Here is a 19,412-nt window from a genome sequence, read left to right as displayed (position 1 = left end):
CTGAATATTTCGGTCTATGTATGGTCAAAGTATGATTTGAAAATTTTTGAACAGTGTTGTTATAACTCAGAGGATCTTATTTTCCTTATTTCTCTTTCATGAGCTATGTAAAATCTTTTATTTGCAAACCTCTAGACAGCTCAAAAGGCTGTCTATCTTGATGGACATCTTATTTCTTTTTGCTTCCCATCTCATCTAGATATTTCTGGCACAGGTTGCTCCAACTTCCTATAGCCCTTATGATGTACTATATGTTCATGTACTATTTGTACCATTATATACTTTATATAATATAATTATGCTTTTTTCGCTTTGAAAAACTGTAGCAGTTATAAGGACAGACCAACTACTCTTGTCTTGAAGTGTTTGTATATAAAATTTAAGAGATATTGAAATTTATGAATGAAATAATGTTAATGGAAATTTTGCGTTACAGAGATTTTACTCCAAGTCGGGACTCGGAAATACATATTAAAAGATATTTAATGATATTCATCAAGTATTGAAAAGTTATTTAATGATACCAAAGTGAGTGTAAAAATATTGACTTGTCCTGAAGGTGGTGAACGGGGCAGACTTTTATATAATTCCCAACCATATATGCACATTGCATATTTAGTAGTTTATTTTCTTTAAGTTTGAAGTGCTTTTTGGTATATTTTGGGTATTATTTTGAATTAAATGTGTTTAGAAATTTCAGTTGTTATTTAATGATACTAAAGTGGCCATATGTTTTGAAAGTGGTGAATGGGATAGATTTTTATATTATGTTTTTTAAGATTTAGTAGTTAAATTACTGAGCAGAGGTGAGTTTTTTGGAGTCTTATATAACAATGTGGTGTCTAGCTTCACTTAGCAGTGACGTTAAAATTGGATAATAATAATAATAGTGAATCCAGTCTACTTTTTAAATGTTTTTGAACATTTTATTAATTTTATTTGACAGTGACCTTAAAATTGGATGATAATAATAATAATAATGAATCCAGTCTATTTTTTTAGAATGTTTGTGAATATTTTATTAACTTTATTTGAAATTTAATAAAATTAATTAATTAAATTTAAGTTTAATTTGTATAATATCTAAAATCTTCAATTTTCAATCAATTCAATTTATTTATTTAAAATAAGTTTCAAGTAAATTCACAATTTTGTGAGAATTTATATGGAAGATTTTGCAAAACAAATTGTTGGAGGCTACAAGATTCTTGAAAACAAAAAACAAAAACAAAAACAAAAACTTCCTTGAAATGTACCATTTTAATGTCTAGTCCATCATTGTACAGTGATCTGAAAATTAAATAATTATAATAATAATAATGAATCTAGTCTAATTTTTAAATATTTTTGAATATAAATTTTATTTGAAATTTAATAAAAAAATAATTTAATGCTAATTTGTATAATATACAGAATCTTAAATGTCCAATTGATTTAAAAATACATTTTAAGTAAATTCATGATCTTGTGAAAATCTGTATGGAAGATTTTGCCAAAAACATTTGCTAAAGCCTGCAAGATTTATGGAAAAATACATTTTTAGTAAATTCACAATCTTGTGAAAATCTGTATGGAAGATTTTGCCAAAAAAATAGCTAGAGCCTGCAAGATTCTCGGAAAAAAGAAACAAAGACCAAAAAAGCGTCCTTGGACTGCGCCCCTGTAATGTCCCGTGTCCATTCTTGTAATTATTATGTTTTCTCATCTGATGAGACGCCTTCTGTGACCTGTTACGGACCGTAGAGGTCTCAGTGAACCTTGCAGTGCCCTGCCCGTCCCGTCATCATCATTTTCCCGTGAATTTTCCCTCCCCGTCTTCCTCTATATATACAGCTCTATTATAATTCCTTCCACCAGACTTTAGATTTGGAGTTAAGATGGGTAGGTTTCAGGCTGGTTCTGCTGCTCTGCTATTGACAACGTCGCTACTTTTGGTTATGCCACTATTTTTCGCTGTAGAATCGCTTGCTTTCAAGCGCAGTATGCTATTAGGTACGTATGAGTGCACAGGCTGCATATGTTCATATTAGATATAGTTTCTAATTTATCATTTTCCCTGTTTAATTGAGATTGCAGATGTGGAGGGCCATGAACATCCAGTTTTGCATGGCACCCAATCTAGCAAATTAGCAGACCCTCCCAAGGTAAAGAATAATACACTTTTAATAACTATCATTTGGCCAGAAGCCAGGTGATCTGAAACCTTGATGAATATATGATACCTTGTTTTATTGTCTATGTGGAAAGATGTCAGATAGCTTGAGTCTTTTCTTATTATAATGAAGCAGATTACCTTTAAATGCTAGGAAAACAACCTTTCATCTTACAATGTGCAGATTACATTTAAAAGCTAGGAATGCACATTTAGGTTAAGAAAATTTATTTTAGGATTTGAAGCTACACTATTTTTTTCTCAGCACAAAAAAAACGTTATTTCTTTGCATTAAGAAAAAAAGTAGTACATTGTCATAGGTCTTTTTCTTCTCTATTTACTTACCAAAAAAATCTGACTTAGCTATTAACCGTTTAGTAAAGGACTGTTCAGTCACTTTTTTATCTTAATCATTTATGTTACATGTAACGTTAAAATTACATATTTCACATACTAGTATTAACTGAAAACAAAACAGATTATTATCATCACTTAAAAAAACAAAAAGTTCCATTGTCCTCTTTATGCCTGTCCTTCTTGGGTGGAAGTGGCATCATGCCTTTAACACTATGCAAAACAAAAAGTTCCATTGTCCTCTTTATACCTGTCCTTGGGTGGAAGTGGAATCCTGCCTTTAACACTATGCATAATTGATTCTTCCTGACTTGATCATCCACTCTGTTCAAATGCTGAGAAGAAAAGTTCCTCTGTTGACTTTTTCATCTCTCTTTGATAGCATGTTTATTATCCAATTCTGTTCCTTATATATGTTCAAAATGTATTTCTCTGGACATTGTAGTTAGCACTCTAATCTTGTTAATTCAATTTTTTAGAATGGATGGATTGAAATTTATATTATGTATTACCCATTCTATAATTTCCTTTGCATCCTCAAAGATCTAAATACTGTCTATCCTTTGCATCCTCAAAGATCTAGATACTGTCTATCCTAAACCATTTTGCTGCAATTAGAACTCCCCATAATGCTAAAAGTTCGGGCCTGCGATTTAATCTCTTAAATGAAAAGAACTTATCAGAACAGCAACCACAAAGTCTCTCTTTACATGCACCGTCAAAAAAGCTGACAAGATAACTGCCCCATATGTCTTTGTTCTTTGTATACCTTAAGCTTTTGTATCTGTGTTTCAACCCCATTTCCACATAGACGAAGATTATCTTGTATATATCTGTCTGAAGCTACACTATTTGCACCTGCAACAACATGTATACATCAATGTTACTTTCTGTTTTTCACATTATAATGAAGCAGATTCCCTTTAAATGTTAAGAAAGCATCCTTAGCTTCAGTAGCTGTAGCTGGGGTTTACAACTTTATACATGTGCATTTGGAAGGCATTTTTACGGAATAAAGTTAATGATTTACTTTGCACCTTACTCACTGGATACTGAAATCTGCAACAACCACATAAGCTCAGGATTATATGCATATTTAGGCATGGTACTTGGATATAAAGAAAATGGAGATGTGAATGTTTTAAAGATTCAAAATAAATTATTTTAAGGTAAGGAGTTGCTTCAATTGGTCAATGTTGAATTACAGGGAGATCAAGATTGAATTCATATAAATTAGAAACATTAATGTTTCCCAGTACTCCTCAGGAAGGAAAAAAACAGGACAATATTTTACTAATATATTAATTTTATTAGGATATTATAATAATAATTTAATATGAAATATGGATTATTTGTATAGCTATCTTGATCTTTATTGTAGATTTTCCCAAAATCATTTTGAAAGTTTGATTTTGTGGGGGAGGTTTGAAAATATTTTTAGATGTATGGTTTAATTTAATTTTTATTATCTGGTTAAACTAGTAAAATCTAATTCCAAAGGCTTCTAGGAGATTTGGGTTTAGAAAAGATAATAGCAACAAAAATTCGACTAACTAAACTACCCCTAAAACTTATTTAACTAGACTCCTATCCATCACATATCCAAAATATTCCTGGATCTAAAATTTATCCATAATATTCCTAGATCTAAAATTTATTGATGTTATTTGCCCAATCCTTCCCAACTTAATAGATTTAAGATGATGAATCTGTGCTAATACATAACATTGCTATGACATAATTCCATGGCATCATGGGATAATATGCAGGCCTTTGAGAAAGTTGGAGGCAATGTGCCATGCGAAAGCGTGGAGGGGGAGAAGGAGAAGTGTGAAGTTGACAGTGATAATGAGTTTGAGAACAGCGATTACATTTACACGAATTACAAGCCAGGCCATTAATAGAGAAGTTCAGTCAGTGTCACCAGTTTTACCGGCTATTAATAGAGCAGATCAGTCCGTGCCAGTAATAGAGAAGATCCGTCCATTTATGTTGAGTTCTACACTGTTAACTTGGTAGTTGATTGTTAATTTCTGTTGACTGCCGGATTGTTAATTTAATTAAAAACAATATTAACTTGTTTTTATTTTATAAATGGAGAATGGTGATTTATTATGTTATTAAAAAATATATATATTTAGCGATGTAATTGATTATTAATTTTTAGATTTCAATTTTTTCCAATTTTGTTGTTATTAATTTTTAGATTTGAATTTTTGTTAATTTTGTTGTTATAATTATTTTTTTGATTAGATGGTGCTTTATGCTAATTGAACATTTATTTACTTATTTATTGCTTTTAAGTAATGGGTTGAATACTTATGAATAATGAAAATTTTATAATTCAAGTTGAGATATTTTTTATATATTTAAATTTATTTATATATTTAAAAATTTATTTGAAATAGTAATAAAAAATTATAATTTCATCAAAGTAATTAAATTATTTTATCTTTATTTAATATGAAAAATAAGATTAAATTATTTTATCTTTATTTAATATGAAAAATAAGATTTATTCATTAAATATTGTTAAAAAATAAAATCTTTAATATTATTTTTTATTGTTCTATATAATTAAATATCTTAAATTGTTAAAATAATCATTTTTAACAAATTATATTGCAGAGTAGGAAGGAGATGTGTAATTCTTTTTGTGCCCAGTATGAGGGGATGTGTAATTCCTTCTGTGTGAGGGGATATGTAATTCTTTCTTGCCCAGTATGAGGGAGATGTGTAAATTCCTTTTGTGCCTAGTATGACGAAATGTGTAATTCCTTTTGTGCTGAAGCTCTAATTGATACTTATCCTTTTTAAAATAAAAATAAAATATTCTCAAAAACTTATCTATAATTAATAACAAAAATGAATATACATATTTGATTATTTTAATTAAAAACATTATAGACATAAATAATCTCATTCTTACTCTTATATATCACTGTATTGTTTATATTACCATTCTTACTCTAATGTATCATGTTATTGTTCATATCATAATGTAGTATGAAAAAAGTGTGGTAAAACTATATCAAAAAGAGATAAAGTTATATATCTATACAAATATATAATAAAATATTTCAATGACCAAGTAAAAAAGTAATAGAAAAAAAAATCAATATAATTCATTTAATTGTGGATTTTTTTTTTTTTTTTTTTTTTTTTTTTTCCGTAGAAAAAGTCGTAATTTATATTCATATTGAAATAAATTACATTTTGTAGATGCTTATAGATGTCCATGAAAAGGACCAGTATACTGATAAAAATAAAAAATGTTTACAAATACATCAAGCCTATACTTTTCTGCCCTTCTTCTTCTCCACCCTACGCCAACCTTGAGAGTCAGAAGGGGGGACAATGAGGGCCTGCGAGTACTCTTGTGTGTTCACTGGAGGTTCTTTGTCGGATTCTGATCCTTCAGATCCATGAGTTCTTTTGTTGCCACTAACTTCCAGCTGTGGAGTTTTCTGCTGCTTTAAATGGCCCTCCATTTGAGGGTCTGGTGCTTTTTCTTCCTGTGTGCCATTCTGTTCCATATTTGTATCGGGTTCCTCTTGGTTCACTGCGTGCCCTGGCTGAATGTCCTCTTCTTCCAGCGGTTCTGTATTCTGCCACCCATTTGGCTTTTTTTGTTGTTTCTTGTTTCCTTTTGGATTTTTTCTGGCCAGTGGGCAAGAATTTTGGAGGTGTCCTGTTTGCCGACAGCTGCGGCATCTGAATGCAGTGTTTTCATAGTCTAGGGGTTGTATCCACTCAGTGTTGTTATAGTTTAATGAAATTTTATCAGGCAGTCCCTGACTCAAATCCACTTCAACGCAAATTCTGGCAAAAGTGAATATTCCTCTGCTATATCTGTCTTCATCAATTTTTAGGAGTTTCCCCAAGGAATTCCCAATGGCAGTTAATACTGTATGGTGCCAGAAATGTAATGGGAGGTTGTGAAGCCTCACCCAAACAGGTGTTGTTGAGATTTTCATAGTGTTTGCGTCAAATTCAGCAAACCAAGGGGTAACAAAGAGGCCTGCATTACCCCAAAACCAAGGCCCCTCATTGATGATACTATCCCTTTCTTCCTCTGTATGGAAATTTACAATGAAAAAACCTTTTGAACATAGGTATATATCACATTCTGGTGTCCAGCGGGAATATATCCATTGATGTAAAGCATCGGATTTTGGCCAGTAACCATTAAATCTACATATGACAGCATGTTTAGAGAGGTCAGAGTGTAGTGTAATTACCTCTGGTATAGTTACTTTGAGCATGTAATATTCCAGTTTTTGTTCTACTATATGTGGCCCTGGTTGCTCTGGTGGTGACTCTGGTTTGTTCTGCTTTTTTCCTTTCCCCTTGACTGCATCACGAAAGGAGCCTGGAGTCTGTGATCCACTGGCTGCTGCACCTCCCCGAAGCCTCATGTTGACAATAATGTTAGATCCTTGCTTAATGTTGTAGTGGCCAATTGCCCTGTGATCTTGTATCGATCTGCCTTCTGAGAGCAGATGTTGATATCCTTCCGGGAGGCCGATGTGATTGGTAATGATTTTCTTCAGTTTAGAGACTTTATCTGAAGCTTGAACCCAGATTAGGGTTGATTTCCCAGAGGGGGGCTTTATAAAGATTTGGAAGCGTGGATCTGATGAGGATGCCGCTATAGAAAATGTGGGAACTATTCTCCTCATTTCTGTATTGAGGCTGTCATCCTGCCGTATAGCCCCTTCTGAAATCAGGGGGATCAGATTGTTGAGGAGGACCTGTTCAGGACCCTTCCCCGCTACCAAAATCGGTTTCTTGAATGCACAGTGTTTTGGGTTTTCCGCATCCCGGATCGGATAGCGTTTCGCAGGCCAGAGTTCCTGGGCATTTGGATCTTGTCGTTTCCTTTGTTTGTTGGGTAGATCCAGTCCAGATCTAGTCTGTTTGTATCTGATCTCAGCAGGAGGGGGTAGATCCGCCGCATGCAGCCAGCCTCTGTTGGTTTTAGCGCTAGATCCGGTGGAGAATCTAAACTCATCTTCAGACTTCGCAGTGTCTGCCGTCGTATCAAGCCCTCGACAGCCATTGTCAACAGCTTGAGTATTCCTCTGTACTTGGGCGAAAAAGCAAAGTCTGCTACCTTTGTAAAACACGTATTCCGGGCGCCGTAAACCAGCCAACTCAAATCGGCCTGACGGCGATGTGTTGGAGCCGATAACAGGTTTCCTGCGTCCAATGCAGACTGTCGCAGGGCTGGTGTTGTTTGTCATGGCCGCCATTCCTTCCGTTCCCCGTAATATACCCGTCTCTAAAAACCTGTAGCATTTAATTGTGGATATGGATATGTATAAATGATATATAGTATTTAAAAATATTAGCAATAATAATAATAATTCAAATTATGCTATAAATAAAATATTTTAACATTTGTTAAATAATATTAACATGTATTTAAAAATATTAATATTAATAAAAAAGATATTTTAATATGAACAAATTGTTTCATAAATAAAATATCTCAATACTTGTGTTAAGTAAAATATTTCACTATCAACTAGTATATCATTCAAAATAAATTAAAACATTTGTAGTAGTCTTACTATTTTAAATTTTCGTTTTTTCAGTGTATTTTTGTGTCAATTTTATTTAAGATTTAGCTAACATTTTTTAGAATTGTATTAAGGCATGTAGTTTAGAAAATCCAAGTGCTCAAGGACATTTTTGAGGTGTTTAATCTATTTCTGCATTCAAAAATGTAATTTAAATAATAAAAAATTTACACTGTGTATATAGAGTGTATATAGAGAGAGAATCCATATAAATCTATTTTAATCACAAATTTATCAAGAACTCAGGGATCAAATCTCTTCAAATACACTTTAAAAAATGTTTGCACCTCAAAAATTGAATCCCTCTCAACACTAACTAAATTCATGGTTAAGATGGATCTATATTAATTTTAATTTGCAAATCTTCATTATATAGGCTCTACTCTCCTATGTATACAACATATACAACCATATGGCTCACAACATAAGATGATTGATGCATTTTACTGGGTGATTAGACTTGTAATTAATAAAAACACGTATTAATGTAATAATCTTAAAATCCACCATTGGAAATTTAATTTATATTTTATCCTTCCATCTTTAATATTCAAAAACATATAATTTTGAGTTAATGTGTAAATTATTGTTGTAATGTCCCAACACATCCATCCAAAATCAATAGAGTTCTTTAAAATTATTAAACATTTTTTATTTAAATTAATGTGTATATACTAACTTTATGGTTGAAATGATATAAGATGCTCTACATTATTGCTCTAACTATGACAAACCCTCATGCATCATAAGATCAATTCAAAATTAATTAAACTAGCACAACCACATTAGTAAATGTGGTTGATATACGTTGAAGGCGTCATTTTCCACCATTTATATGCCAATCGGCTTTTATAAATGAGATCAATTAGTTTTTGAATTTTGAAAAACTTGTTGCTTTAGGTTTACAATGACATATCCATATCAAATTATTACCTTGTGAGTATGATAATAAGTAAATGTAGTCACTAGTTTTTTTCATGAGGAGAGAGAAGACGAAGCAGGAAGGAAACTGCGCAGAACTAGGGTTTGGAGCATAATACTGGAGTTGGGTACCATGGAGGGGCGAGAAGGGGAGAGTTCTACTCCCTCCTACAATCATGTAGTCTCTAATCGTTTCAAGAAGCCCATGGAAGTGGAAACTGGGTATACAGAAAGAGAAAAACAGGTAAACAACAGAGAACAGAAAATGGTAGCAATGCACGAGAAAGTAAGAAGGGAGAAATGTACAGAAGTAGACAGTAAGAAAGTTGACCCCAGAATTCGGACAGGACCATGTAAACCCAAAGCTTCCATCACACCCCGAGTGGTGTTAAGTGACCCAGCCCTCCAAGCGCACAGGGAGCACATGGCGAGTTATGCAGTAATTTGCAAATTCATGGGGTTATGGCCTACAGAGAAGACCCTACACGTATGGATAAAGAACCATTGGAAACCTAAGGGAGATATAGATCTGCACCTTGGATCCAATGGTTTCTTCACAGTTGTGTTTATAAAGCTCGAGGATAAGGACAGGATATTTGAAGGAGGACCCTACTTCTATGCGGCTGCAGGTCTCTATATGAGACCTTGGGTGATGAACTTCATCCCAGAGTGAGAAACATTTACTTCGGTGCTGGTATGGATAAGAATTTATTCCCTACCTCTATATTATTGGCTGTCGGAATCACTAAAAGCCATAGGTGATAAACTAGGGCATTTTATAAAAATATCAGAGGCCACACTACATAGGAAATATGCCTCCTTCGCCAAAATATGTGTGGAAATGGACCTTTCTGGGGCTTTGCTGGATGAAATAATTCTAGAAGTTTTTGATGAAGATTGGGTGCAAGCGGTGGATTACGAGCACATGCCCTTCAGATGCCGCAAATGCCATGAACACGGGCACCTCTCAAGAGACTGTCCTTTAAATAAAATGGAGAGCAGTTTCAAAGCAACCTCAAGTAAAGAGACTGAAAGCTTTACCAAAGCGGGAGGCAAAGGAAAAGGAGGAAGAAAGAACAAAAAAAAAATCTATGAGGAAAAACAGCCTAGTCATAATAAGTTCAAGATATTAGAAGAAGAAGAAGAAGGGGAGGAGAAAGTGAAACAAATTTTGAAGGACAATCCAACAGAGAAGGAAAAGGAGGACAACATGGAGGATAGACTCGACAAAAGTCAAGAAAAGGAGGATCAGCCCAGCATGATGGAACTTGATAGGGACCAAGAAATGACCTCAAGTGAAGTGGGAACGGAGGAACATGAACTGCAGGACATACTAGAAAGGGAACATCTCAATTTAGAAAAGTTCCTGGAGGAAGGAACTACCAGAGGAGTGGACTCGGTACCTCAAGAGGAATTTAACACAGTACAACAGCTCTTCCTCTAGAGAACTCAGGCAAAGGGATATGGGGTAAAAAGAAACCATGATAGTCAGGATAACGGAGGGGTCAAAACTATGGAGGCAACAGAGGGACAAGCTCCCAAGAACCCAAGAAGAAAAAGAGGAAGAAAAAGACAAAATGAGATACTGATTGAATGTAGAAAACTCATGATAAACTCAGGTAAGATGAAAGACCTAACTAGTTACTCATTCACAAATATTTCTTCATGAAGCTTACAACATGGAATATTAGAGGTCTAGGAAGTAAAAGGAAACATCGAAATCTCAGCAATAGAATGAAGGAAAAAAAACCATATTTGGTTTTTATCCAGGACACAAAATGTTTTGTAGACAAAATAAGGGAGATACACAGCAAGTGGCTTATTAAGTATGAATATCTAGAAGTTAAATCAAGCATCGCAGTAGGGGGAATTCTTATAATGTGGAACCCTAAAAAACTTGGCATCCTAGATGTTGATGCATCCAGGAACTACCTTTCAGTGGTCATCCAACTTTTAGGGGACAAGGAAGTTTATCTGATCACGAATGTCTATGGTCAACAAAAGCTTCAAAGATAAATTTAAGCTCCTAACCTCTCTAGAGCAACTAAGAGAAAGACATATGGGCATCCCTTGGATTCTGGGAGGGGATTTTAATATGATCAAATTTTTTTCAGGAAAAAAAAATGAGGGACTAGATCTCTAGGTAGAGATTTCATAGCTTTTAAGAACTTCATTACGAATATGAGGCTAGTAGATACAGAAACCTCCAATGGCATCTTCACCTAGAACAATAAAAGGGGAGGGGCTGCTCAAGTGGCCTCTAAACTTGATAGATTCATTATCTCTAAGGACCTCATCCTCTCAGGCCTTGACTTGTCAGTCGTGATTCTCCCTTTTGGAGGCTCAGACCACTGGCCCATTCAATTAAAAGCATCCTTTATAGGAACACCAAGAAATAGACCTTTCAGATTTGAAAATATTTGGCTTACCCACCCGAACTTCAACAACAATATTGAAAAATGGTGGACAGAAGATTTGAATGTTCAAGGTACTAAAATGTTCCTTCTGCAATGGAGGTTGAAACACATCAAACTCAGGCTTAAAGATTGGAACAAGAATGAGTTTGGCAATATCTTCGAAGCAAAAAAAATAGTTGAAGGAAAGCTTCAGGAAATTAACCAGGAGCTCATCACAAAGGGATTCACCGAGGAGGGTAAGAAGCAAGCTGATTTGCTTCATCAGGAATGGGAAGGCTTATGTAAGAAAGAGGAAATCTTCTGGAAATAGAAATCTAGAGTTCAATGGTTAAAGGAAGGAGACATGAATACAAGGTTTTTTCACAAATCCACTATGGATCATCGATCTCATAACAAGATTCTAAAATTGAAAGATACGTAAGGAAAATAGCTCAATACCCACAAGAAAAATAGAATCTGCTCTGGTTCAACATTTCCAAGGCATAGCAGAGGGGGCCCTCATAGATAGATCACATTTTATCAATAACTTCACTAAACAAATTCCTAGGCTTGTGACAAGAGAAGAAAATTATAATCTAAACAGGCCAGTGAATCAACAGGAGGTCAGCAAAGCCATCAAAGAAATGCAAAATGGGAAAGCTCCTGGCCTGGATGGTTTTAATGTTGACTTCTTCAAAACATGCTAGAACATAGTGAAGCAAGATATTTTGGAGGTGGTAGAGGACTCAAGGAAAAACAAAATTGTTTTGAAAGCGCTCAACACCTTTTTCATAGTCTTGATCCCAAAGCAGGAAAATGCTATGACACCAGATAGATTCAGACCCATAGAATTATGCAATGTGGTGTAAAAAATTATTTCCAATATAATCGTAAATAGGCTTAAGCCCCTTCTTCCAACTCTAGTGTTGGAGGAGCAAACAGGATATGTGGAAGATAGAAAAATTCTAAATAATATCGTTCAAGCTCACGAAGTGATCCATTCTTTGAAGAGCAATAAGCAGCCAGGCATGATCATACAACTTGACCTTGAAAAGGCTTATGACAATCTTAGTTGGGCTTACATCAGGGAAGTTCTAAAAGCTTATGGCTTTGACCATAACTGGATAAGATGGGTAATGGCCCTCATTTTTACCTCAAGCTTTTCAATTCTACTGAATGGCTCACCATCCAAAACCTTCAAGCCTACAAGAGGTCTTAGACAAGGAGATCCGCTCTCACCCTTCCTCTTTATTCTCATGATGGAAGGGCTGGGAAATGCAATCAAAGCTGCTAGAATAGAAGGAAAAATCCAAGGGCTCGAACTCACCATGAATGGGGATGCTTTGACTCACCAACAATTTGTGGATGACACCATGTTGCAGGGGACTCCTACGGTCAAAGAAGCTCTTGCATTCAAACAATTTCTGAAAGACTTTGCTTTGGCTGCTGGTACTAAGGTAAGCCTAACCAAATCAAAGATTTTCTTTTTTAATACTAATAATGCTATACAAAGAAATCTCACCAAAATTCTAGGTTTTCAAAGAGAATTATTACCCTCCAAATATTTGGGAGTTCCTCTAACAGACATACCTCTAAGCAAGATAGTTTGAGAGCCCGTTATTAATAAACTTCAGGACAGAATTCGGAAATGGACAAACAGGGCTTTGAATTTGGCAGGAAGACTAGTGCTTACAAAAGCCATCCTTCAGACTGTTCCTATTTTCATGTTTTTAGCACTTCCAGCTCCTAAAGAAGTGATGTAATGCATTAGAAATATTCAAAGAGATTTTCTTTGGGGAAGAGGGGAAGAGAAAAATAAATGGGCTTTGGTAGCCTAGGAAAAGATATGTAAACCTAAGACACATGGAGGTTTGGGACTAGATGACCCTAAAATCCTAAACAAAGTTTTGGGGGCTAAGCTCTGGTGGAGATGGCTAAAGGAATCAAATGCCCCTTGGACCAGGGTTTGGAAACATAAACATGCAAAAAATTGGCAAGAAAGGGAGCTCATTAGAATGTCTGGAATAATCAAAGGCTCCCACATCTGGAATAAAGCTTGGGAGAACAGAGCTATTGTTCAAAAACACAGTTTTTGGGAAATCAGAGATGGAAACCTTGCTTGGTTTTGGGAAGATAATTGGCAGCAGGAACCAAAACTGTTGAGAGAAGAGTTATACAATATTAAGATTGATACCGATGACAAAGGGTTACACAGAGTTAATGACTTTTGGGAGCATAACAGAAATGAAGGAAAATGGAGAGTATGGAAGACTCTGTTGTACAGTGAGGACTCTCCATTGAAGGCCCAGGTAGAAGCTCTCACAGCTATCTTGGAATAGAGAAATATTCTGATTTCAACTTCTTCTAACCAACTGAGATGGGGCAGAAACAATGAAGGTAACTCTAACCTTAAAGAGGCCAAGCGAATAGCCCTTGGGCTTGACTTCCCAAACCCTGATATGGTCTGGAAGGAATTGGGTAGCTTCAATCTTCAAACAGTCTGACGGGGACATTGGCAACATCAAAATCACTTTGAGGAATTGGAGGAGTAATTTCTCTGCTAATGATATCATCAACAAAGCTGGGGAACTCATTCCTGGCTTTCTGATTTGGGATGTATGGAGAGAGTGCATCAATAGAATCTTCAAGAATAAGAGTGGTTCTGCCCAAAGCATTATGGATCAGATCATAGGACAAATTAAAGAGACTGTCGGTAGCCTTATAAACCCCCCCTGAGAACTAACCTCATGAACAGGATAGGCAGATTCTGATCCAGTTGGGCCTTCAAGGGCTCTTCCCCCAGGGAATAACCAAGAATTTAAGTCATATATCAGCTGATAAGGATCTCTAGAAACCCCCTTGGATACATGAAGTGCAATATTGATGGGGCCTCAAAAGGAAACCCTGGCATTGCTGGATATGGAGGAGTAATAAGAGATGACCAGGGATTAATAAAAACCATCTTTCACAATCATCTGGGTAAAGCCACTAATAATATGGCAGAGCTCATGGCCCTGGAGCAATGCCTAGGTATCTTAAAGAACTCAAACTTACATAATACCATAATTGAAGCTAATTTTGAACTGATAATCAACTCAGTCAAGAAAATATGCAATGGATCAGGGCTAGACAAAGTCTCGGAAAACTGGAGATTACTGCAAGTCTATCATCTTATACAATCCCACCTGCGCACCATGAGAACCCTTAGGTTCACTCATGTGTGAAGAATTGCCAACAGGTTAGTGGATATTATGGCTAATGAGGGCGTTCTATGTGCCAAAAGCAACAAAATATATAAATGGTCAGAGACTCCACAGGGCCGATTGAGGGATGAGCGCCACAAACAGGCATCAGCAGACAGGGAGATCTACCAGAACAGAGGAAATTAGCAGGATGAGGTATAAGCAGGGTGTTCTGCATGTACAGAGGAATTTTAGTCAACATGAGGAAAAACTTGAGCAGGAGGTCAAAAGTGAACAGAGGGGTTTACTTTGTTTATCGGACAGGGATATGGTAGAGGAATTCTACAGTTTTCAGTTTAACAGGCGGGAAACTACTTACAGAATAAGTCTGCAGTTGAACAGGCGGGATACTATTGATAGAACAAGTCTTCAAAGCCTTTTAATGTTTAGTGCTGAGAACTTCACTAAAGAGTGGGCAGGTCAGCATAATCGCAAAGATATAATGCATTTCACACAACAAAATGCTCGGTGGTTAACCCTCCATTCAGACCCGAAATGTATTTCAGATTTAACTCTATAAGACTTCGGGTCTGAAGGCGTAGTTAAGCTCCGCGCTAGCTGGAGAGGCTTTTTGTGTCCGCTTGAATCTGGTGCATGTCGAGCGAATAAAATGCTTAAAGGTTATCATTCCATTCGGACCCGATATGGATATTAATGTCATTTATTACAATTTCGGGTATGTTTTTGCCATTATAGTGTGAGCATGTTGTTCACCCCTGGACCGTTAGATCTGCGGGGCGTGATCGAACGACCGTGTTTGGGCCCTAGGCTTGGTGTGTGGGCCCGGGGCATGGTCTGTAGGCCCGAGGCATGGTCTGTGGGCCCGAAGCTTGGGCTTGGCTTTAGCTTGGGTAATTGCACCCTTTTTGTATATTTTGTATCTTTTATTTGAATTGAAATAGAAGGACCTACGCTTGCTTTAGCAAAAAAAAAGTAAATGTAGTCACTATGTTCTTTTCTTACAAACCAATGTTTTTGCATTTATTTTCTTATAAACCTGTCGCTTCAAGTTTTCCATGACATATCCATACCGCTTCATAGTTTCTTTCTACTTTTTACAAATCCAAAATATAGAGAAGAAAAACAACATGGATGTCGATAAAATTAAATTGTCTATACCTTAGACTCCAATTTGCATTGTAGCAACTCTAGCTCACATTTTGTGCAACATCTGAATAGCCATCAATTGCAATGTGCGGATACTTAACTCGAAAGTATACCTTATAAACTTCACTAAACCCTCCTTTTCCAAGCATGTTGTTTCTATCAAAGTTCCCAATTGAATCTCTAAGAACCTTGTAACCAAAAGAGACTTGCCCAAAATCCACTTTGCATATAAATTATTATCTTTGCATAGCATCACGACAACAATTTTATTTAGAATGATTAAATCCAACTAAGTTATTTAAAAAAAAACACTAGAATTAAACATGGAAGTTATAATGCAATCATATATAATGACATGTTCTAACAAAGCTCTTCCACTATACACATCGATGGAATACCAAGCACAACATCACAATTAGAGTTGTTCTAACGACGCTTCCCAATACAATAGACATTATTTTCAATGTTGTTTTACCATAAGGGTGTGTCAAATTCCCAGAGTACAGTGTCAAAGGGCGTGGAAAATTCATTGATTTCGGTGGCATTGTAAAATTTTCCAACGACATTGTGAAATTCCTTGATCAGTGGCAACGTTGTCAAATTCTTTTATGTTGCCATTAAAATGAACCAATACCCACAACTAACATACCAATACTTGTTAACATCCCAAAACCCACTACAGCACCAACGAGAACGGTTGGAACATGTAATTATAACCCTCCAGGTCCCTACATGAGGATGGGTAGACGATGATGGTTGGAATCAAAACGCATATATTGTCCTTTCAAAACAATTGACATCGATGTTGCTGAAGAAGTTTAAATAAATTATAGTAGATTGTAACGACAACCACATTTCATTTTTTAATAAATTATAACACCATGTTTCATGAATTATTTTTTAATAAATTAAATAAGGAGTGGACCAAAGAAACTGCAATATTATTCACATACCTTCTATACTATTCATTATATTGTGTATTAGATGAATATTATGTTGGAATTATGGTTAATGTGTTGGCCTTGATGTCAACCTAGATGTTGACTTAGATATTGAACTTGGATACCTGGATGTCAACATTAGATTCTATCATCATGTTTAAGTGCAGAATTGTTATGCAGTGCAAAATTGATATGAATTGCAAGATTAATATGTCAACTTGTACATGTTTAGAGTAAGATTAATGGAAGATGTCATCTCAGTATGTCTACATGAAGGGTTATATGTTTATATACATGGATTGTTTGGTCATCTCATGAATTGTTTGTATGTTTACATGGAGTGTTCTTTTTAGAATTTGTAGTACAGGAAGAGATGCATGAGGTTACATAGGTTTATTGGGTGTTGCAGAGGCTACAATATATTATACAGGTGTTGTAGAGAAAGAGGCGGAAGTATGGAAAAGTTATGAATTGAAAGGAACAACTTTGGCTTAATTTAAGCCATGATTGTTGGGAGGTAGACCTCAACAATGCGACTATAGGGTATCAACCCATAGCAAGCCCATATAAACAAAGCGATTATAGTCGCTTACAATTATAGCCACAAAATCCAGTTATCGTCCTTGTAGCCATGCATGTAGGTGATGAAAATAAAAAAACAACGAGCCCAAGGTTTTTCCCATGGAATTTGTGCATGTGGGGTTGTATTGATATGGTCAATAATACCATCAATTAAAACCAATGGAAATTCCTGTGGTATTTTGGAGATCATATGGCTATAAAAGGAGGATTGATCTAGAGCAATGTGTGTATGCATTCGATGAGTTCTCTCTTGTTATTTGTCTTGAACCAGAGTGCACAAAGGTGCATGAGGAGGCTCAAATTTGTTTTTCATCAAGAGACCTGAAAGTATGAGCTGATGCTAGGGGGTACGATGGTGGATTTACTTGTATACTCATTCATTTAATTGCATATCTTATGCAAATCGAATTGATTTAAGAACAAAGAGATAGAGCAGCAAAAATCTTGTGTTATGATTTGTGTTTTTGCAGTGATTAGTAAATGAATTGTGGGTGCCATAGATCTGAGCATGGCAGAGAGTTATGTGATTTGAATTAAATAGATGAATTTTTATAGGTCATAGATGCACTACTAGAAGATATGATAAAGTCCATAGAATGGATGATTGTTGAATATTTTATAGCTACCAATAACATGTTCTTGCAGAAGTTATTCTTCATTGAAGTCTATTCATAGAGCCATATGTGCGCACTGAACATCCTTTCATAAGTTTACAGGGCAGAAATCTATGATAGAATTTTGGCAGAGATGAGTGGCTGAGACAAAGATTGTTTAATGTTAATTTGACATTGTGTTTTTTTAGCAGAGATACATCTTTGTTCAGATTGACAGGACCATTTGTGCTCTTTATTATGATCTTCTTAAGGGGTTATGCTACAAATACATAGAGCTTCCTTTATTAATGGTTAATTTTTCCTTGAATGACTGAGATAATCCTCTTCTATGTAGCAATGACTTGATAACTTATGTAGGGATCCATAATCAGTGAAGTCTTTGGTTGATTAACAAGAAAAAAAATTATGAGCATAATATTTGCTTGACAGTCTCGGCTTGTCATTTGACGAGGGTTTAGAAGTGATTGATGTAGGACAAAGGAAAAATATTTATGAGTCTAATAATATTGTTGCTTGTCTTATATTGAAGTTATTTTTCTATTCCTAAGAATTGTCCTTGCATTAGGGTTTGATGTAGAATTGCCACATGTCTGTGGGATGTATTTAGTTGTTGCATTGATTGAGATCCTTGTGACTTGATGGTTCATAAATTATATGATTTTATGCTTCATGGTGGTAATTTGGTGTGTCTAACCTATTTTTTTATGCAAAGAAGGGTTTGACAGTGTGAGTATGGCAGATCTAGTTGTTTTCTATATATAGAGAAGACTTTGATGAATATGTTGATGATTGATTTGAGTATGGTGGCTTGGCATTGATTAAGTAGACGATTCCTTATGGTTATTTGTCCATGAGAATTGCATGGTGAAGTATTGAATGGCTATTAATGCTATGGATCTATCAATTAAGAGGTCTTGTTGATGGTATTATGCTTGACAATGATGTTGCATATTGTTGTGATGGTTTCATTCAGTCCCATATTTAGAAATGATTTTGATATTGTTGAGAATTTAATGGCTTGTTGCAAAGATTTTTTAGATAGTCTTGGATGATTAGTTTTGATACTTGAAGCATGAAGAGCTAATGTTAATGGTTGGATATTATTGCACATTTAGAGATTATGTTTACAATAGAGAAGGCTTCGCATTTTGATGATACAATGAAAGTGATGGCTGATGTCTTATTAGGTATGTTGATGGATGAGATTTGTTTTTGAACCAAGTATATAGCTATGCATTTGACAATGTTGGTAAATTAGGGTTTGATGAGCATAAGTTTTGATTAGACTCGGTATTTGAAAGTGGTGATTTGGCTTGGTATGGCTTGACAATGTTATGGTTTGGTTGACTTGGCATTGATAGTATTTTTGAGAGGATTTGAATTGGTATATTGGTTTGATAAATGGTATGGTTGCAAAGGTGTAATTGGTATTCAATGATTCGGTGATTGAGATATTGATATTCAATTCTTTAGCTTGACAAGTGTTTAGTTTGAGCATATTGTTGGGTGTGGGTTCAG

General features: G+C 35.2%; 1 protein-coding gene across 2 annotated transcripts in view; it reads left to right on the top strand.

Moving 5' to 3' along the window:
- The first annotated feature begins 1,852 nt into the window (after window positions 1-1,852).
- Window positions 1,853-19,412, top strand: part of LOC149155580 (uncharacterized) — a 99,559-nt gene continuing 81,999 nt past the window's right edge. Inside the window, exons 1-3 of one of the 2 annotated variants that reach the window (XM_089445028.1) lie at window positions 1,853-1,992; window positions 2,077-2,144; window positions 4,276-4,439. In XM_089445028.1, coding sequence (XP_089301154.1) covers window positions 1,878-1,992; window positions 2,077-2,144; window positions 4,276-4,407 — 315 coding nt within the window. In that variant the 5' untranslated portion in view covers window positions 1,853-1,877 and the 3' untranslated portion in view covers window positions 4,408-4,439. Of the gene's footprint in view, window positions 1,993-2,076; window positions 2,145-4,275; window positions 4,440-19,412 lie in introns of those variants that run through there. The other variant, XM_089445029.1, reaches the window with a different exon arrangement.

This window comes from Pinus tabuliformis, chromosome 9, assembly GCF_031772625.1.
Source record: "Pinus tabuliformis cultivar Carrire ecotype Pingquan chromosome 9, CPIR1, whole genome shotgun sequence".
NCBI lineage: Eukaryota > Viridiplantae > Streptophyta > Pinopsida > Pinales > Pinaceae > Pinus > Pinus tabuliformis.
This window is presented reverse-complemented; position numbering and strand designations above follow the sequence as displayed.